General features: G+C 37.7%; 1 protein-coding gene across 6 annotated transcripts in view; it reads left to right on the plus strand.

The window, feature by feature from the left end:
• Positions 1 to 21,780, plus strand: part of ROS1 (ROS proto-oncogene 1, receptor tyrosine kinase) — a 75,602-nt gene that overhangs the window by 3,122 nt on the left and 50,700 nt on the right. For all 6 annotated transcript variants that reach the window (XM_035322393.1, XM_035322395.1, XM_035322397.1 and 3 more), the window contains exons 3-17: positions 440 to 499; positions 1,243 to 1,269; positions 4,052 to 4,112; positions 4,859 to 5,007; positions 6,426 to 6,564; positions 8,176 to 8,377; positions 9,110 to 9,186; positions 12,169 to 12,291; positions 13,308 to 13,492; positions 14,614 to 14,711; positions 15,249 to 15,760; positions 16,356 to 16,568; positions 17,450 to 17,560; positions 18,468 to 18,649; positions 19,619 to 19,810. In XM_035322393.1, coding sequence (XP_035178284.1) covers positions 440 to 499; positions 1,243 to 1,269; positions 4,052 to 4,112; positions 4,859 to 5,007; positions 6,426 to 6,564; positions 8,176 to 8,377; positions 9,110 to 9,186; positions 12,169 to 12,291; positions 13,308 to 13,492; positions 14,614 to 14,711; positions 15,249 to 15,760; positions 16,356 to 16,568; positions 17,450 to 17,560; positions 18,468 to 18,649; positions 19,619 to 19,810 — 2,331 coding nt within the window. The remainder of the gene's footprint in view (positions 1 to 439; positions 500 to 1,242; positions 1,270 to 4,051; positions 4,113 to 4,858; positions 5,008 to 6,425; positions 6,565 to 8,175; positions 8,378 to 9,109; positions 9,187 to 12,168; positions 12,292 to 13,307; positions 13,493 to 14,613; positions 14,712 to 15,248; positions 15,761 to 16,355; positions 16,569 to 17,449; positions 17,561 to 18,467; positions 18,650 to 19,618; positions 19,811 to 21,780) is intronic.

Below are 21,780 nucleotides of genomic sequence, written 5' to 3' on the forward strand. Positions count from 1 at the left end.
TTTTTTTTTTTTTTTTTTTTTTTTTTTTTTTTTTTTTTTTTCATGAGGCTTTGCAGTACTCGATGTCAGAGTTGTCACACTTCTAAAGTAATTCCCTTCCAACTTCCCTTTAAAAAGAAAAAATGTACAGGAACATTAAAAGGTGGATGGGACAGAATAAAAAAGACAGGTCCAACATCAAATTCAAATCACATAATATTTATTACATCTTTGAAAACACATTGTTTTAAAGCCTATGCCTTGCCTGTTGGAGAGCAGGAGGCTTTTATTTGAATGGCTTTCCACTGTGCTTGGCTGTGCTGCATAATGCATATCTGTCACTTCTACCCAGTGAACAAGTGTTTCTGAACTGTTCTCCTCACCCTTAGCACTAGAGTTTCCCTTCTCTTTAAAAATGTGATTTCAAAGTCCTTTTTAAAGCCACCATCTGTCTTTGCAGTGCACACAGGGATGTCAGTTTTGGAATGCAACAGTGCAACTCAGTTGCCCTCTGAAATGTGTGAGTATTGCCTTAACCTTGGCTTTATAGCACTTGTCTCCAGTCCATCAAGTACATTATTTAACAGCAGATGTGGAAAACCTAACGAGAGCAGTGTTTCTATGAAAAGATGTAAGGTCTGTATTTTTTTTCTCAGTACATTTATAATATCTCCATTGGGAAACTAATCATAGAATCATAGAATATCCCAAGTTGGAAGGGACCCACAGGGATCAACAACAATAATTTTTTGTGTAGGAGTTGCCTGTAAAATCAGAGGTTTAAATTGTTTTGCCACGATATGGGGACACTTTATAGTTTATTCAGCTCAACTCCTTACCCAGATTTTCAGGCATTGAGAAAGAACTAGTGATTTTCAGGATTTTACTCTGCTGGGGCCTATATCAGATGTAAATGTAGCTCATGTCTTCACTAGATTTTCTTGCTTTTAGCAAACCAGACAGGGAAAAATTAGCATGGGTCTAGGAAAACTGCCATGAGTTTTTAAGCTGATATTTTTGGACCTACCTGAAAAACTGAAGCTCATTCAGCCTGGGCATCATCTTAATGATAGCTTTATTTATTTATTTATTTTCCCACCAGAGTGTGGGTTTTCCTTTTTTTTTTTTCACTATTTACCAATGATAAGATTTTTGAGTATACTTTCACTGTAAGAAATTTCTAATTAATTGATATTATCTGTTAAAATACTCTGTGATTATATTTATGCTAATTCCGTGTTTCACTAATTTTCTTCTTGGCAGAACAAGACGTACACCAGAGCATGTGAGGTAAGTTAAATGCTATCTGATTGATACAAACAAACAAACAAAATAATAATTTCAGTTCTTACAATGTTCATACAGTGCTAAGACATATAATGTAGATACACAAACTTATCAATCCAGGTCTAATTGTTTTGTGTTCCCTAAAGCTGAAGAATGACTTGTATTTGAATATACAATCTCTTCTTCCCAGCATGTTTGCTAAGGGCATGTTTACATTGAAGACTGCCCTGTAGCAAGGAGTATTGCTTTAAAGAAAGCAATCTAATCTCACCAGCACAGGACACAATAGAGAAATAGCCCACTTCAGCTATTTTCTGAGCTGTCCCAGGGATCTTGTTCTATTAATTTTTTCATTGATACCATCAAGGATAAACCAGAGAGAATGCTTATTCAGGCTGGTATGGCATTGGCTGAGGAGAGGTGGAAGCTAGACTAGAAGGAGTGGGAGCTAGACAAGAAGGCAATACATGCTCTTGACTGGGTAGAAGACATGAAATAAATGAGATGTAATTCAGTAAGGCACAACATGTTGCCCTTTGGAAAGAATGCCTGATCTGTGCTGCAGATAGAGTGGCACTTACTTTGGTAAGCATGAGACAACAAAATGCTGTTGAGGAGACAGTGCCTTACAGGGGCCTTTTAACTTGAACAGAGAGTATAGGATGGGTCAGTGATGATTGCAGGACAGTGGCTGGCACTGCTGAAGCCAGTTTTTCTGTCTAGGTGGAGGAGAGCTGGCAGTGGAGGAGCTGGAGAGGGTTCCAAGTAGAACACAAACCTGATGGGAGTCTGGAAATCTGATTGAAAGGATTGATTTTTTGGGGTGGTGGTGGTGTGCTTCTTGATCTGCAAAATTGTGAACAGGACAATAGTTTACAAGGAAACTAAATGGCTTACAGATAAAATGGTTTTAGAGCATTGGAAGAGTCCAAGAAGTAATCAACTTCTGCAGAAACACAGAAATAGTGGTTTTGTTTGTTTGTTTTTGCTTGTCTGAACATACAAAATGCCAATTACATTCACACTCTGTGAGGGCTTTTCAGGGTTATCCTTATGCTGGATCAGCTGGCTGACTTGACTCCCCATGTGGTCAGGCGAGCACCAGATCACTGCATGCAGGGGATCAGGTCATTGCAGTCCTCAGGGAAAAGGAGGAAGCACAAGAGTGGGACTTTTCCTTTGGCATCGGCTCAGCTCTGTCGTGTGACTACGCCCTGCGATTGAAGCCAGGAGTGTTACTCCTGTTGAATAGTACTGCTCAGCTAGGAACAGGGGAATGCGTCTGAATTCAGTGGGGATATTCACAGGAAGGGGCAGTTCCTATAGACGGAGAATATATGAGGATTTATTGTTTTCAGGCAGAGCAGATGGCAAATTTCCCTCAAAATTTCTAAGGGTTGGAGCTTCTGTAATCCTCTTACCTAAAGCAAAAATTAGATTTATGGTTCTGACAAAGATCAGAAGAAGGAAAAACAGTACAAAACACAAATGGTTGAAAACGTCTGTGTTAAATGAAGCAGAAAGCACGATGAATCATCTTGTTAAACTGACAAAGTGATCCCCTGCAAAATAAACAATACTTGGTTGTAAAGACAAGATGCAATTTACAGCTGATAAGTAATATTTACTTATACCCAGACCTTTGCCTGCTAGTAGTCATTGTAATTCACTTGGATGTATTTTATTTCTCTGAACATGAAAGCATTGGAAAAACTTTTGAAATGCTTGTACTTGGCAGCTAATGCCTAGATTTAAGGTAATGTATATAAGGATATACTGCTAAGGTAGTTTTGAAATCAATCTCAGCAGCAACTGACTTTTCTGAAGTCTTATGCCTTATCAGTGTCTGAAGGGTGCCAGAAGTGGATATCCTGGAGTCTTAGAAAGAGCGAAATTGAGGAAAATCTCTCAGTTAATAAAATTAATTGCCTCTGAATGGTCTAAATGTTAATTATCCCTCAAAAGATGGCTGTCATATGAAGCAAACTTAAAGGTTTATAGGCCAAATAAAGAGTAAAATGAGCCCAAATAAAATGTCTGTCTAGAAAAAACTGAAACCACAACTTCTCAAGTTTTTTGAATTTCCTGGAGACTCAGTCTTAAAAGTGATTTTTAAGCTACTGCGATGCATCTGGGAAATGTTACTACCTCTTTTTATGTTCTCTACTTATAAAACAGGGTAATGCTACCTCTAGGTTCCCTACCTAGACTGAAACCTCTCAGAAGTTTTCTGTTCTTAGTATGTGAGTGTGGAGAACTCACTGCCCTGGGGTATTGTCGTGATTTCAGCTTGTAGACATGATTGTAGCAGAAGTAGTAACTACTACTGAGGAAGAGTGAATTAGCTGGGCTGCTCTGACAAGTTAATGGTTTCAGCCATTTTGCAAAATCTCTGGAATTACATTTGTAAGAGTATGCTTCATTCATGAGGAATATATGAAGCGGGAAAGAGTGAAACCCCAAACATCACCAAGTTTTTAAAAAGTATTTTCTAAATTCATGATTGTCACCAAATCCTGTTTCCAGCTTTAACACAGCTCTGCATTTGTGCTTTCCACTAAGGGACAGTGTGTAAGGACAAAAGCCCTCATTCAGTGCCCAGTGAAGTTGATAGAATGGCTCTCAGGAAAGTCTCTGGAATGAAATTGTTGTACTGCCATTTAAAAAAATGAATGTAATTATTTCTACAAGATTTTAATGTATTCAAAATGTCCACAGGGTTTGTATGTGTTTAAAATGTATGCATTTCTAGAAAACTAACCAGTAAGTTCTGTATCCTACACAGACAATTTCCTGCAAGTTTGGCTGTAGCCGTGCAGAGGATGCATACGGTGTTGAAGCACAGGGTAAGTCTAAGCATAGTCCTGTGTCTAACTCACAGTCTGATAAATTCCATTTTAAGATTACAGCCTCGTTTTGCGTTCTGGATTTCTTTGGAAAAAATAGGGATGCCTTGTGTTTTTTGTTTCATTGGGAAGCTATCATTCTCTCTCTCTCTCTCTCTCTCTCTCTCTCTCTATTTATTTATTTATTTATTTATTTATTTATTTTATTTTATTTTATTTTATTCTTATAACAAATAAAATGAAGTTAAATTTGCTTTACAGCAAAACATTTTTCCACTCCCCTTCATGGACTTGAGACTTTTTGAATCCATTCTCAACTACTTAAGATGGTGCTTTGTAGAGCACTCATCCTTGACCTGACTGTTGAAATAAGTGCCAAAATCTCCTGTGACTTAAATGGTAATAATTAGGCTAATACAGTGGTATTGAAACAGGCTCCGTGCAAATCCTCTCTTCAGAGGTTTTCCATACTTTCTCTACTCAGCAGGCCTTTACTGGGTATCTATAACTAAAAGTGCATTTACCCAAGTGCAGAGTTGTAATCACATTTGCTCAGTTTGAGCTTGGCCCATTCAAGTTTTTTTATCAAACTACTTTTAAAATGTCATGTGATTCATTCACCAACAGTTTGAATATATTATTTTATGAGTTTTTGTTGGCTTCACAGCTATCAGGTGCATGAGGTAGTAGATCCAGAGTTTGCCATGAAAGGAATTTTCTCACTATTGTGTTTGTTTCCCCCTCAGAATATTTGAACAATCCTGGAGCACCATTTGCATCTACCATTGGCAGCCACAATATCACACTAGGTTGGAAGCCAGCTAACATCTCTGAGGTGAAATATATTATCCAGTGGAAGTTCAATCAGCTCCCTGGGGACTGGAGATACACTGAGGTAAAGAAGGACAATTCCTTTTACTTTACAAGTGAAAAGGTTCTTTGAATTTATAATCCATTCCTGCTTCACTGGGGGGAAAAAGAAGGTAATATAGTAATAGAGTGTAATCATGTCAAAAACATGTGAGGAAAGAAAGTAACAGCCAGATTTTGCAACAGGAGTGGCTGTAATTTAGTGGTGAATTATGTGGCTTATTGTTATTATTGTTTTCTAGCAGTTTGCTAAGACTGGTAAAACATACTAGGATTCTTAATGTACTTGTAGGGCAAAGGTTACATTTATTGTCTGCTCTTCGCTTTATTTTAGAAAATAATTTGTTAATATATTAGGCACATAAGAGAGGTTTGTGAATATCATGGATAGCATAGAGAAGCTGAAAACTGAACAATTATTCCTTTTCCTCCAACATAAGAACTAGGACCTTGGTGGAAAATTCAAAACAAGCACACAAAGGTATTTCATCACAGAATATTTAGTTAAGATGTTCAGCTGCTTCCTGACACGTGTGGATGTTAAATTACTAAATTTAAATTAATAAATATTAAAATTATTTAAATTACAAAATAGGGTTCAAAAAATGACTGGACAATTTAATGGAAGAAAAAATTGAGTTCTACTAAATATAAACATTGCAAATTTTTCATGTTGATACATACTTAAAAAATGTCAAGACAGTGATTATTCTAGAGAAATATAATTGCATGCTATTTTTATTTTTATTCCCTCTCTCCCCACCCGGGTATTCTACCTTAGATATATATATATTTTTTGGTTCTTGTAAAAGGCACAGTACTTGGCTAGGTAGACCTTTGTTCTGACTCAGTGCAGTCATTCTTTGATCATGCTCTTTCATGTCAACTGCATGCTTGTTATCTTGTCATCATCTCTATTGGACCAATTTATGGAGCCTGGTGAGTTGGTACAAAAACGCATGAAGACCATTTGCTAACCAGGAAGTTCTTTTGAATTAATCATTGGTAAAATAATGTGGAGCAATGACTTCAGAATGTAAATATTTTAGGGTATCTAGAAGCCATTTGATCAACCTTTGGTATATATATATCAAAAGTTTAAAATATATTGCCCATGTTGCTGTTGTTGTCATTATTATTATTATTAACCTTATTCTTCAAATTTGCTATTGTATCCATCCTTCTACACAACCACTTACTGCTTAGATTTAGTAAAAAATTTAGGTTTTCTGAAGAAAAGAGGTGGTAAAAAGTTCTGAAAGGAAGAAAAATCAAATTCTGTGATACAAATAGCCACCAGAATTTGTTCTTATTTAAACTTAGGATACTGTATCCTGAAATATGTATGCTGCTGTATCAGATCTCTTTTGATCAGATAACATCCTATGTAATAAATCCGGATGGAGGAAGAAGGAAAATGGATGTGTTTATACATTGATCTAGGTAGTATCTGAAACTTCATATACAGTCCAAGACCTTCAAGCCTTCACAGAGTATGTGTTTCGAGTAGTTTGGATCATAACATCTCAGCTGCAGCTCCATTCTCCGCCGAGTCCCAGTTACCGGACACATGCTTTTGGAGGTAATACTATTAATCACTTCTTTCAGGGCCATATCAGAAATGTTTAGGTTTCCTTGTTTCTTGCTTTCTTCGCAGAAAAAAAAAAAAAAAGATGCTTAATCTAAAGAACGATGTTGTTTGCTGGGTAACTGCAGAAGACTGAGCTAAAATACTATAGGCTCTTTTTATTTGAACTACAAGATTTAGGACTGTTTGCGGCTTCTGGTTTTAAAATGTAAACAGAAAAGTACATGGTCAAGTTATAAGGGCACATTAAATACTTTTGTGCATAATTACACACAATAACTTTTTGAATGAAATACAAATGTTTTCCTGGACCTTTAAGGAAAAAAAGATGGTTGCTTTTTTTTTTTTTTTTGTTTGTTTGTTTGTTTGTTTTTACAACATGTCAGTTGACTTGCTCATATTTAAAAAATCTATATATCTACAACAGAAAGATAGAACCTCCCTGTATCTTATTATCGTCAGACAGAGATTACATTAACAATATTCCTTAGTTATGAGGATATGAGAAGGTAAATAAAATTATAGTATTTGAATATAATTTCCTGGTCTGTTATTGTCTTAAAGACAGCATATGAAGTCATGGTCATGTTATCAACATTTCATGGAACTAAGATAAATATAAAATATTTTACTTTGCACTGATACTATTTCCTTTCTCTTGGTGATATATGCAGTTTCATATTGAGAACTATATATACCCTTGAGTAAGGCATTAGGGGAGGTGTCATAGCTTTTTAGTGTGCATCCCATGGCATAGCGTACATAATTTCACAGAAAAAAATGATATTTTTCATGATTTTAAGTTACTTTGTTTTCCAGCTTCACTGAGCTTGATGCTAAAACATTACTGCTGCAGGATCTAACTTTAAAAGGCTTGTTCATGTTCCTAAATGACATACTTTTTTTTTTTTTTTTTTTTTTTTTTCCCACTTGGCATCTCCTGTTGTTTTTCTTTGAAAACAAAGAAACTTAACAAACCCTCAAGATAGAAGGTAGAAGGAAAAAACCTCCAGGGTTTCTACATTATATATTGTGACAAACCCATCTGACCAGAGAATACAATATAGGGAGAAGTCTATGGAAGCTGAGACTTGGCTCTCAGCAGATTCCTGAGTACACTGTGGTGGGGATCACAGATATGTGAGAAATTAAATGTTCTCCAACCTTGTAAGGCTTGGTCTGCTTCCTTTTTTCTTTTTACAATAAGGTCACTGTATAGATACCAAATAAACTTTAGTGAAAATGTGATGTGGACGCTGCACTGAAAAGGCATAATATAGAAGATTCACAGTGCAGACTGTTCTTGTTCTGCTCCCTGTTACATGGAGCAAACTGAGATATGAGAATGAAGAGCTGAAAGGTTATACATTCAAAATGGGATATTAGTTGTCTTCTGCAAAATACAAGGAGGCTAGCTTTTCTTCATGATCCTTTAGAAAGTGTTCTGGTCCTAATGGATAACTTTTCAACAACATATATAATATTTATTAATTATTTTATAATAATAAGTATAATTGGGAACAATATTACCGGTATAAAAACTAAAACAGTACTTGAAAAAATGAAAAACTATTCATGTCTTACAATTATTTCTGTCTTTTGCAGCTCCTACTACAGCTCCTATCATTAAAGATATTCAGAGTTCAAGTCCAAACACTATTGAAGTTAGTTGGTCTCCACCACTTTTTCCAAATGGATTGATTATTGGATATAACTTGCTCCTGACCAGTGAGAATCATAAAGTGTTGAGAGCATCAAGGGGGCATAGCTTTCAGTTCTACTCTACCTTCCCAAACAGCACTTACAGGTACAAAAAGAAAAGATAGCCAACATGGCCAAGAGTGCTGTACCACTTCTTGCCCAGATATAAGAGGGTATTGCCTGAATACCACTTCTGCACAATTGTGCTGCTTACTTATGTTCTTGCCAGAAGCAGAGGTACCTTCCTTGAGATAATGAAGTTGTTCTGGTTGGGTAAGCTGCTTATATTTATATGGAATCCTGGTGGGGAGGAAGGAAAAACAACCTGATATAGGGCCAATAAGCTGCGTTTTCTTATCTTAAATATATATATGTATATAAGCTAATATATATATAACATATATTCTTTATATATGTATATATATAAAGGTTGTATAGCATGTTTTCAGTGTATTCAGGGAATGATAGAACAGTCCTCTCTATTTAAACATTAGAAAAATTTCCTTCATTTTTATTAAACACCAGGGTCTGTTTTCTACTTCACTGGTAAATACAGATCTTCTTTTGAAATGAAATTGAGTTGTTCTTCTGAGTATAAAATCCCATTTAAAATTTTCACTTAGAGGATATTGCTGTTGCCTTACCTTTCAAAGCTAGAGAAATCAGATTCTGGTTGATTATATTTTTATTACAAATTTCCAAGAACATTTTATTTAAATGTATGTTTTCCAAAAGGAAAACACTTCTGTAGCACCTGCCCTTCTTTATAAAACACTTCTCAATCAATCTCTCAAAAGAAACCCCCCAAACCCAAACCTGTCTCTTTGATTTACTATAGGTTCAGCATTGTAGCGGTTAATGAGGCTGGTGCTGGACCCCCTGCAGAAGCCAACATCACAACACCAGAATCCAAAGGTACAGGAGCAGCAGAGTCCTTATCACTGTCTGTATCTAGGGACAAAACCACATTCACTGGGTTGTCGTGTACCCTGAAGAAGAGAACGATATTTAGACTGCAAACAGAGCACAACAAGGAGTTGTACACTGAGGAACTAATAGTACATCAGAGACAGTCCTGTTCTTTGGCTGTAGCATTATTGGGATACACAGCACAGTAATAATCTGAGATGTTGGTAGGCCTAAACAAATTCATCTTGTGTTGTTCTACAGGTAAAAAAACATGTCAGTGGTCCAAGCCAGTGACTGAGAAGACATACTTTCATTTTTTACAAGATTTTGATAAACAAACATATTTCTTTCAATAACACTGAATATATCATATTAAAGTCTCCTGTCAAAATGTCCTCAGTAATCTCATGCAAAATATGTGGAAGTGCATTATCTTTTTTTTGTGTTTTTTATTGCTGTTTTTATTTTTCCTATATTCACTTGTAATAAAAATAATGATGCACTATAAGTATTGCTCAAAAAAATACAGAAATATTTATTAGTTGCCAGAGAAAGCTTTATGTTGACATAAATCACAAATGAGAATGAATTAATTGTTATGAAAATGTATCTTTAGGAAAGAGAAAATAAGACTCTTCCCTTCCTGAAGAAATACCTGTTGTCAAGTACTTGGAAGTTCTTAACCAAGCTCTAGCAAACACTTTAAGTCTGTCTCTAAATCTAAAAATCAGTAGTCATTTGCTACATGTTGGAGAAATTAGTCCTTAACTTCAGTGGCGCTTTTTCAAAAATATGCCTTAAATTTTTATGTTATTACATAAGTTGCTCAAGGTGCTCAAGTTAGCTAACACAGTTGTATGTCCTCATCTGGATGCTCCACAGAGGTGGAGAGCTTGCTGACTATACTCTAGAGCTTGGTGACTCTGAGCCACAAACGTGTGCCATTTGTAAAGTGTCCAGACTAGTACATCTCATTGGGTTCATTACGTCAAGTCAATTTGCAACCAGTTAATTTAAAGTAGAAAACAAACAGACAACGCTCCCTGCCAGAACAACTTCTGGTGTGGGAAGTCTCCACCACATCCCCTTCCTAGCTGCCACTTAAAACAGTTGATTCCTGAGAGTTGCACTGGTGTGCACTTTTTGTGTGTGCTGACGTGAACAGGATCTCCCCTTTCTGCATGTATCGCATTCAGAAATGGTTTTACTGTATCAGAGACAGAATCCGATCTCTGAGCTAAACTGTAAGAAATGTTGCTGGAAATAAAGCTGAGGAAGTGACACTAGTCTTTTACTAGGTACAGAGGTAAATGTACAAAGGAAAATGCTGAGTGCTGCATCTGGATCCAAGTAGTGCCGGACACATGCACATGCTGGGAGAGGAGTGCAGTTCCTGGGGAGCAGCTCAGCAGAAAGGGACTGGGGGTGCTGGTGACAGTGGGCTCAGCATTAGCCAGGAGCATGCCCTGGCAGCCAGAAGGCAAACGGCACTGAGGGGTGCATTAAGCACAGCAGAGCCAGCCGGTCAAAAGAGGTGATGCTCCTGCTATATTTATTGTTGGTGTGGCCTCACCTTGCACATTGTGTGCGGTTCTGGGCTCCACACTATAAAAAGGATGTTAAGGTCCTTGAAAGCATCCAAAGGAGGGCAACAAAGCTGGTGAAGGCATGTCCTGTGAGGGGAGGATGAGAACACTTGGATTGTCTGCTCTGGAGAAGAGGAGGCCGAGAGGCAACCTTATTGCTCCCTGCAACTCCCCAGGAAGGGGAAGCAGGGAGGGAGGTGCCGGCCCTGAAGTGGTCAGGCTGTTGGACTCAATGATCTCTGAAAGCCCCTTCCAACTGAACTACTCTACTCCATTTTACTAGTGAGACTATTACTAAAATGACTTGTAGTGTCTGCATTATGTGAGATATGCAGGCAACTCAGACTATTCAGATTATCCATGAATGAATTAAGACAGCATTTGATCACAGTCTTATGATACCCATATGAAGAAGTGATCACTGATAGCAGGAATTTGTTTAAACTAGAATTAAAAAAAAAAAAAAAGGAAAGGAAAGGATTATTTGTAAACTGAAATTACCCACATTCAGACTTAAAATAATGTATCACTTCTTACAATGAAGGTAACTACCTTGTAAATCAATTTAGCATGGAATATATTAAACGTTCAGGAGCCTGGGATTCAGAAGCAAGGATAGCTATCTCTTCCAGAGCTATGTATAGCCCAAGCTATGTATAGCCCAGACAGAAGGTAAAGATTTCCTACAGAGATTTCTGTCTAAGATACTTGGGCCTATATAAGCAGAAAGTCAGTTTATGTGACCTAAGCTCTATTTTTTGACCTTAAAATATATGTGTATATATATATATATATATAATCTTTGAAGAATATAACATTATTCTGTTATCATTATTGAAAATTACTTGTTCCTTGAAAAAATCACAGCCTAATCTGATGATATACATGAAATAAATGTATTTGCTTTGCACTTTCCAAGCTCTGGGGGATAATATTATAGTTTGATTGGGGCTTTCAAAGAGGCCAAAGGGAGTTAAATATCCAGCTTCCCCTAGATTTCAGGGGATGTGGATGTCTTAATCTGTTACTTTCCCTGGGAATCCTTAGGTCCTCATTTGCCCCAGCTCATTTTCCTTCACTACGGACTCTCGTGTTACAGGAAATAATGGTGTGAAATTCAGGTGGTTCATTCTCACCCTGGACAAGTAGCCAGATGGTGTTGGTGTAATGGTGAATAACTCCATCCGCTTGCAACACTCAAAAGAGTTTAGGTTTTAGTCAGTCATTGCTACCATAAGAATATATGTATATATGTATATATGTGTGAGTGTATCCGTTTCTGTTAATGATGTGTCTGACTTAACAACATTATTTTGTGCTGCAGTCATCTGTCTAAATTCTGAATCTCTCTCTCTCTCTTTTTTTTTTTTTTTTTTTTTTTTTTTTTTTTTTTTTTTTTTAGTTAAGGAAAAAGCAAAATGGCTCTTCCTATCCAGGAACCAGTCTTTAAGGAAAAGATACACAAAACATTTTGTCGAAGCAGCCCAGTGCCTTCAAGATGGTATAATACACCACAACATTACAGGTACGATTTCATTGGGCTCTCTCTCTCTCAGGTGTAACTTATACCTCTGTGTTTGCCAAGGACAGTATGACAGAATGAACCTCACCTAGTCTGAGAAAGTATTGGCCTCCCTTTGTAATCAGTGGGGAGAAACGGGAACTTTCAGGATGTGATTTGACCTGTTTGAAATGACAGGCAGTAGGATGAGATAATTTTTTCTCCCCAGTGTTACCTCTTCACTGAATCTAGGCAGCTAGTTCACAGGTGGATTTTTATATAGTAGATATACAAATTGAGGTTAGGTGAAGCCAAAGCAGATGTTTCCCTATGAATGATGACTGCATTTTCTCAGCATCAATTTGAGGAAGTGGTTCAAGCTAAAGACTTAATACAGTGTCAAAGGATACTGGCTGAAGTGTATGCTAGTGTTGTATGCTAGCAAGTCTGGGGCACATTGCTTCTGAACAAGACATTTAAGTGGCCTAAATCACCAGACTACCATGTTATCTCAAATTACTTGCCACTGTAAGGTCTGTTATCTACACCGGTGCTGTATGTGGTCCTTGGAGACAGTGCGGAAATCTGAGTTTACCTTCTGCAGTTCACAGAGCCACAAAGACACCAGAGAATGAATGTTGCCCCAGACTAAATACTCTGTGATAGTACAGGAGTGGCACAGATAATGTCTAGCTTAAATTAGAGTACATGGTGCTTTGTGAGCAGATACAAACTGCATCTCTTTGCCCTGGAGAGGAGGAATCAGTGTCAGTTGGTTTGCATTTTATATATTCTTCTTCTGTCTGATTACCTTTGTGAAAGGCAACTGTCTACAATAATATCACTCACATAGGAGATGGGAAAGTTTCGTTATCTGAATGAGGACTAGAAGTGGAGGAGAGAAAAAGTTAATTTTTCTCCTATGAAGTTGGGTTGCAGATTGAAAAGTACTTATTTTCAAGGCAATTAGGAAAAAGTAACCGAAAAATTGAGTCATATTTCTTATAATATTTGTGTGCACATATTTTTATATTTTTTAGGAATTTCAGTGAATGTTTATCAGCAAGTTGTCTATTTTTCTGAGGGGAATTCCATCTGGGTGAAAGGAGCTGCAGATATGTCTGACACATCTGACGTAATGCTCTTTTATGCTGGCCGGGGGAATATAACATCAATCTCAGTAGACTGGCTTTATCAGAGGATATACTTCATCATGAATGAAAAGGTAGTGCTCTGGGGCTTAATTAATTTCTTATTTTATTTGAACCACTCCTATAATTTAATTTACTTGAGAAATTCTGTTTTATGTTTATCATACACAAAATATAATTTTAGAAATAGAGTTTTAACTTCAATAATATCCACATATTTCATAGATAAAAAAAAAGAAGAGGAATATCAAGTCATATTTAAAGCAAACAGGTTATACAGAACTCTGTCTCCTTGTCTTACTTTTTCCCTCAGGACAGAAAAGGCTTTAGTTTTAACTGCTTTATTTTATTTGAGGTTAGCTTCATGTCCAGCTCATACCTAATATTAATGACTTTGTTCCTGTTACTGGGTTCTCTATCTACCTTGTTCAGTTCCTACTCTTTCTCAGGCAGATGGTGTGGTAACTAGTCAGTGATTACAATGCTCTCATAGATGGCAAAAGAAGTTCAAGAGGGAAAGTGATGACAGCTGAAATTACTACTGTTTCAACCTGAAGTAAACTTATAGATAGCAACTCTGCACTCGATTCCCTACTGGTGAAACATCAATTACATTAATGGCCAGATTTTACATGCACCTTTGTATTGTTCTAATGCACAAGGACTAGAAAGGTGCCCTAAATGGTTAGTGTTTTGTTGTTGTTTGTTTATTTGGTTTTGCTAGATTCTTGCTGTTCTCACAGTGAGAAACTTAGTAGTGAGAAAATAATACAAAAGCATCTGTAGATGAACACACTGATGTCAGAGCTTTCTGAAGCCATTGCAGGTTAGAGAAGTCCCAGGGCATTGCTCCCACCATCAGAAAAGCACTTTCTTCTCTCTTTGTCCTATTGTACTAGATCATTTTCAAAGAACAGTTTGTCAGTACCCCAAAATCAGGCTTCTCCCTCCAGCTCAGGCAGGAAGCTAATTTGAAGATGACTGGCAGACAGCTCTTTCAGGGTAAGCTGTCATGGATGTATTTGTACATGCTACACTGATATACCTGGGTGTCTGACAACACAGGAGCTCAGAAGGACCTAGGCTTGTGAGAGAGGTATTTTATTGTTGGGTTGACCTGAAAGAATCCCCAGTCAGCTTGTTTGCTTGTTAGCAAATGCCCTATGCATCACTGGTTTCTCTTCTCATTCCCCAGATACATGTTTGTCATTTAGAGAACTGCACAGCAGCTGAAGACATCACTCCTCTTTATGTGACATCCCCTAGGAAGGTTGTAGCTGATCCCTATAATGGGTGAGTGTCCTCCTGTGAGTGTTTGGTGTCAAAAGTGCTATAAAGCTCCTCTAATTGTCTCCACTTCAGTAGTCATCTAGTTCCTGTTTCAAACTCTTCCCTTACCAAAAAAGAAATGCAATGGCAACAAATAACAAACAATAAAACTGTTGGAACAAAAGTGACACCTTGCAGTATTGTTTCTGCATTTTCTTCCCTAGGGTGTTATCAGAGGATATAAAGCATTTCCCATGCAGAAATTTGTTTTTTAGACATTTGGTGCATTTACAGATATACAGCTCTTTGCATTTTAAATGTCCATGCTTAATACCTGAGGTATTATAGAATAATATTCTCTAGTGATCTGCCAACTGGATCCCCAGAAGCTAAAAAGTGATGTGCTTAATTCTCCTAGGATGTATATTATTAGCACCAAAAGCATTTTTTTTTTATTGTCTGCATAAAGTCAGGCACATCTTAGAGCTGTTAAAATATTTGTGACTCATCTATAGAGTTCTTGCACTGTAGTTACTTGGGTATATTTTGCTCCATGGCCAGGTATATTTTCTGTCTCCTGGAAGATGGTATATACAGAGCAAACCTTCCACTCTTTCCTGACACAGCCTCTGCAGCTTCACTAGTTGTGAAATCCAGTGCTCTGAGAGACTTCGTGATCAACTTCCAGTCTAAGAGACTTATTTTCTTCAACAAAACAGAACAGGCCTTTGTGTCGGGTTTTCTTGATGGTTCAGAATTTCATATGCTGCGATCGCATGTGACGCTTGATGACATCGAAAGTTTTGTTTATGAAGATAACGTGTTTACTGTCACGGATGGCCGGGCAGTTTTCCAAGAGGAGGTCTCTTCAGATGGAAAATATAGCTTCAATGAGTATGTTGTGGATTGCAGTTTGGATTGTGCAGAGCACTTTGGCTTTGGCAATTTGCTTTTCTATGGGGCATCAACTCAACCTTTTCCTTTACCAACTCCTCCTCGGTTTGTCACAGTGCTATTTGGATTGCATCAGGCTGTGATTAGCTGGAGATCACCTGAACACACTATTGGAACCAGTAAGCTCATTTTTATTTCCTGAAAGACCAGTCCTTTTCTTTCTAGGGGAAAAAACTTCCTGTGTTTTCCTGTCCCGGATGTTGGACTTTAGTGACATCAATAGCCAGTTCTGCTGGAAGATTTACCTCAGTCTGAAAAATTTAACTCAAGATTTGCCAGTAAAATAACCAAAATTTCTGCTTAAAAATTAAATATGTATATATAGAGGTGAATAGCTCATCTGTCACTTGCAAGGGATTTTAAGCAAGGCTCCATCTTAACAAAGGAATGGAGTGGCAGTAATGCTTGCTGATGATAACACACAGAAAATGCATGCCAGTGACTTAGTGGCTTTTAATCATTGCTATAATCTACCTGACTGAGGAAAATTTTTGGTTCTTCCAACTTCTTTCTTCATGGGGAACTGAGCCACTACTCTTGGTTGGTCACAGAGATGGAGAATATAAATTTTTAATTCATTCCTTGTTTAATTCTTCTGGCAATGGCATTTTTTAAATGAACTTTCAACTTACAAACTTAGAGTTTTCTCAAAGAACACATATCTTCCACTACAGTTATCTACTCTGCAATAACATAATTGTTTGCATCTCACAGGTCCTTCTGCTTGGCAGAACTGGACTTATGATGTGAAAGTGTCATCTCAAAATCCTTCTGAGGAAGAACAGGTTGTCTCAAACATTAGTGACACCAGGTTTATTGTGAAGGAGCTGGCCAGCTTCACTGAGTATGAAATGTCTGTCAGAGCTGTGTCTCCTGCTGGTGATGGGCTGTGGTCGGAGTCATTTAGAGGCATGACATTAGAAGAAGGTGAGAATTTCTTTGTCATCCAGGAGAAATGATGAATGAGTCATGTGTACAGCTTTCCACCTGGTGAAGTCCAGGCTTTGAGCAAAGACGGAAACTAGAGAGGCACAAAAAGGATTATGTTAGAAACATTAAATATAGCAGGATAACTGAATTTGCATTTAGTTAAATAACAAGATTGTCAAACTACAATGATGGTACTACACAGTATGTATTTATTATTCATGTTTATATATATGTATTTATAAAGATATTTTTTTTCTAATGCAAATACACTCAAACATATTTTTGATATACGGAAAAAAACAGTTTACAAGGAGTGCTTTGTGCTCTGTTAAACACTTTCTATGATGAAGTGGTTTGAGCAGTGTTTTATGTATTAATGGCAGTTTACAGGAGAGTGCAAGATCACTAAAAACTGAAAACCCTTGGTTTTAATGGAGATACTGGGAGAAATGGACATGTGCACAATGCCTGAGATTAGCAGATCTTTGAAATGCTTTTTGATACCTATTTCACCTGTAATAACCTATGTCTGAGGGAAAAAAAATCTATTTAATGTATTGGGCTGGCAGTTGAAATCTGGGATTTTAATTGACTTTGGTAAGCAAGGTCCAAACCTGCAGTAGTGTTTAGGTATCTAATAGGGTTCCAAATTGTCTTATTATTCTGGGTCTAAACCTACCCTGAATCTGTAACTTTCTCAAGTTGTGATATTTTCATGCCTGCCTTCTTTGTCCATTATTCCTTAACACAGGCCATTTTTAACTATGTACTTCTGTAATTTCTCAGAAACAGGAACCGCTGCTAAGATAATTAAAATACAAATATAATAAATTAGCTGTTTGTTGGTGTGCACAGCTGCAATTTTCTTTCTTTACCAGCTGAAGAAGAGGCATATATATTGGGAGTGGGGGCTGACGGGCTCTGGAGGCAGTGGCTGGACGGCTATGGACCAGGAGAATTCCTTTCGCCCGATATAAGAAATATTTCAGGTAAATGCTCACCAAACTTAGTGTTGCTGCTGCATATTGGCATTTATGAGGTCTTCATAAATTTTATCAACTGAAAGGCAAGAGCTTTCATTGCAGCATCTAGACTTGAAGGTGTAGTGAAGCAGCTTCACTGAGCCAAGCCTTTGAGTCCATCCTCTTTCTTCTACTTTCTAGATCAAATTAGTCCTTAGTGAAATGCTACTGATCACAGAATCATAGAATGGCTTGGGTTGGACCTTAAAGATACTCCAGTTCCAAGCCGCTGCCATGGGCAGGGACACCTCCCACCAGCCCAGGTTGCCCAAAGCCCCATCCAGCCTGGCTTTGACCACCTCCAGGGATGGGGCAGCCACAGCTTCTCTGGGCAGCCTGTGCCAGGGCCTCACCACCCTCTGAGTGAAGAATTTCCTCCAAACACCTAATCTAAATATCTTCTCTTTTAGTTTAAAACTACTCCCCTTTGTCCTATAATTATCTCCACAAATAAAAAGTCACTCTCTATTTGTTTTATAAGCACCCTTTAAGAATTGAAAAGTTGCAATGAGGTCTCCCCAGAGCCTTCTCTTCTTCAGGCTGATACTGATGTCATCACAGTTACAGCAGAGCTGAAATCAATTCTCTGAACCAAATGGTTGTGCCTCCAGCATCCCAGTACAAATGTCATACTTTTATAATTGTCAGAGTGATATGTATACAAATTTGTGATTCCTATAAGGAAATAGTTATCTTCATGTTAACTGAGACTAAGTGTTCATTTTACATTCTTCTTTAAAAACTAAAATATCTGGTTCCTTTTTATTTTTAAATATATGTATACTATATATGTTTGTTTGTTTGTTGTTTTATCAACATGCTTGTGAAATGCTTAATATCTTTCTTTCTTTCTTTTTTTTTTTTATTCTTCAAGACCTCGACTGGTATAATGACACTCTGTATTGGAGTAATTCCATGGGGAAAGTTCAGACCTGGTCATTGAACAAGAGAGAGAGTACCGTTGAGAATCCTTATATATCTGACATCAGAAATGCAAGAATGTTGGCCTTCGATTGGTTGGGACAATGCTTGTACTGGGCTGGCAAAGCAAATACGGTAGGTTAGAGTTGCACTTAAATATATATATATAAATGAAGACTGTAAAACAGTATTTGGGAAGACAGTCTTTATTACAAGCAACCTGCATTTGGACCTTTGCTATCATAATATATAAAGAGGAGGCTTTTCTTATGTGATTTTCTAGACTTATACAAATATTTGGGGTAAAATGTTCGCTAATTGACTAATTATTGACATTGACTAATTATGACATTGACTAATGCAGGGTACTGAACTGCAGGTGCAAAACAGGCAAATATGTTATCAACAGTTTTGTAGGATTCAACATGGTAAAAATGAGTGAAGATGGTAAAAATTAAGGCTGCCAAGTCCATCTCAGCCATGAGGGAGATGGACTTTATTTTAATCCTTATATATGTAGCACATTAGCATGACTTGTTTACACGAAGATTTTCAAGATTGGCTTCTGTACTGTGATATTTTGCAGATCACTCTAGATAAAAAATAATTACAATTGCACTTTGTACACTCTCATATCAGAAACACTGACATGTGAATTATTTAAAAGGTATCTGACTTCAAAATTGCAGTGCTAATTTATGCAGTGCTGTCAAATTATGCCTTTCATTTCTTGTAAGTGCAAAGTCAGAAGCTTTTTTTAAAAACTGGAGCTAGAAGGCCAGATTTCACACTGCCTTGCACCCTCATTTACACTCGTGAATAGTGAATAAGAAGTGGGTGAGAAACTCTGTCAGACAGAAGGCTGCTGAAACTTGTAAAGCCAAGGGGTATAGATATTTCAGCTTTTTCTTTTGTTACTTTCTGACAAATATTAACTAATAATTCTGCCTTGTTCTTCTTCCATTTTGAATGAAAAGGTTAAAGTTTTGGAAGCCTAAAGCTTGCATAAACTTGTGATATATGGCTGTGGGAAAATCGCTTGTGTATACTCGATCATGGCTGACAATTTAAGTGTGGTGCTAAAAGCAATTCTGTTGTCCCTAGATCTACAGAAAATCACTGCTGGGAGGCCATATGGACGTTGTGGCTCATGTTGTGTACCTAGTGAAGGATTTAGTAGTAGATTCAGTAAATGGCTACTTATATTGGGCTACGTTGTATTCAGTGGAGAGTGCAAGACTGAATGGAGAAGAGTATCTTTTGTTACAAGAACAGCTACAGTTTTCTGGTAAACAGGTGACTGTATTATTATTATTATTATTATTGATATTGATATTGTTATTAATTACTTAGTGTGTTTTAGTGGTTAGATCTCTTGGGTATAGTCAGTGTTCATGGTTGTTAAAATCACTATGTTATAACCATAAGAACAGTATGCTCTTCTAGCAATATTGTTTTGTCCTTTTGAGAGCACAAAGCAGGGTAAGAATTAAATCATATAACTGTACCAAAACTTTGGCCCCTAATTCTGCTGCCACTGTGCCAGTGAGGGCGCCATCTTTGCCACTGACAATTCCCATCCTGCCTGTTCCTGCTTCTTGCATGACAGCAAGAGCAGCAATCCTGTGCTTTCAGGATCTTTGAGGTCCCTATCCCCATTTTGCTCCTGCTCTTCCCAGTCTTCTTTTTCAGTTGCCCCAGTAAGCTGGAGGCCTGGCCCCAACTTGGCTCCTCTTCCTTTGCTTGGGAAGCTCCTGAGGGCTGAGAAGAGGCTGTCACAGAGGAGAGGAGCTCATCTGGGAGGAGAAAAGGGGCTTCTTGAAAGAATTTTACTCAAGACAGTATAAGGTCAGGGGGGTGGGGGGGGTGGGGGGGAGAAGAGGGGAGGGTGGAGGAAAAGGATGGGGATTGTTATTTTAGCTTCATTAAGGTGGATAATGGATCCCATGAAGACATAGGCTGGTAGAGTGGAGAGATGCTACCCAGAGCTCAGCAAAGGCTCTGTGAATTATGGAAGCCTCTTACCTCCCTCCCTTCCCTACCTGGAGAGCTCCTGGTGTGCTCTGAGGTTCTCCCAGTCAAGCTGTTTCTCTGCTGACCTCTCTATGTCTTTCTTGTCCATACACCCTTCTCTGGTGTCCTACCAAGACTTTTAAGTTCACTGTTGGCTCCCTATAGATCATCCTTGCTTTTTGCAAACCCATCCTGACACTGCCACCACGTGGGATTTGCCATGCAAGGGACTTGCAGGGTGGGATTCAGTGTTGCCTATGTAGCCAAGGAACTCTGAGACTGAATATTTGGTTCGTGAAAAGATCAGCCAGTGTCACAGCAGTTGCATATATGTGCTTCCTTCCCTCTCTTTCTTCCTTCCAGCTTGTCATGTAGCTGGGAGAAAAGTGATGGATGACCCATTTCCCCGGCAAGAAAACACTCTATTACCATAATGGGGACGGGAAGAGTCTGGGAGTCAGTTTGATTGGGATTGCAGCATCAGTGAAGCACAAAATGTTTGATGAACCTCTTTCAGGCTCTGTCTTCAGGTCAGGCTGAGGGACTGTCCTCTTGCAGGGCTTTTACTCTGTGGAGTCTCTCTCAAAGAAAAGTTGAATGATCCCCACCTGAAACCACAGAACCCTGTGTGGGGTTTCACTCTATGTCCCAAGCCCTGTAGTAAGGCATAGTTTGACTGCCACAGAATACAACAAATTAGATTTATTATTACTTCATCATTATTTAAAACATAGCTCTTGATAAAAAAGCCTTTTTAAAAATTCCACCCATCCTACAACTTGTGACCCCGTTTTACCTGAAAACAGGATCTCTATTAAAAAGCCTTCCAAAACTTTAGAGATCTATGTCTCTTGGTTAGCTTTGTATCATTGCCCAGAACAATACAATCTCCCTCTCCAAGAGGAAAAGAGGCTGGTGATTCTCTGTTTAAAAAATCAAAACAAAAAAATCAAAACAAAAACTCCAACAACAACAACAACAAAACAAAGAATACACAAACCAAAAAAAAAAAAAAAAAAAAAAAAAAAGGAAAAAACAATTCAAACAGACAAATGAAACAAAACAGGTCTGATTTAGTCACTGAAAGGTGATTAACATTTGAAAAGGCCAGCTGATCTTACAGGTCTCTGTTACATTCACTTTGCAAGAAGGTTTGGTGAGGACAGGGAAAGCTGTTTCTAGTGTTACACCTGCTATACTTGTAAAACTAAACGTAGAAGAACTGAACAACTTTTGTCACATGTAGAGAACAA

This window comes from Oxyura jamaicensis, chromosome 3, assembly GCF_011077185.1.
Source record: "Oxyura jamaicensis isolate SHBP4307 breed ruddy duck chromosome 3, BPBGC_Ojam_1.0, whole genome shotgun sequence".
Classification (NCBI taxonomy): Eukaryota; Metazoa; Chordata; class Aves; order Anseriformes; family Anatidae; genus Oxyura; species Oxyura jamaicensis.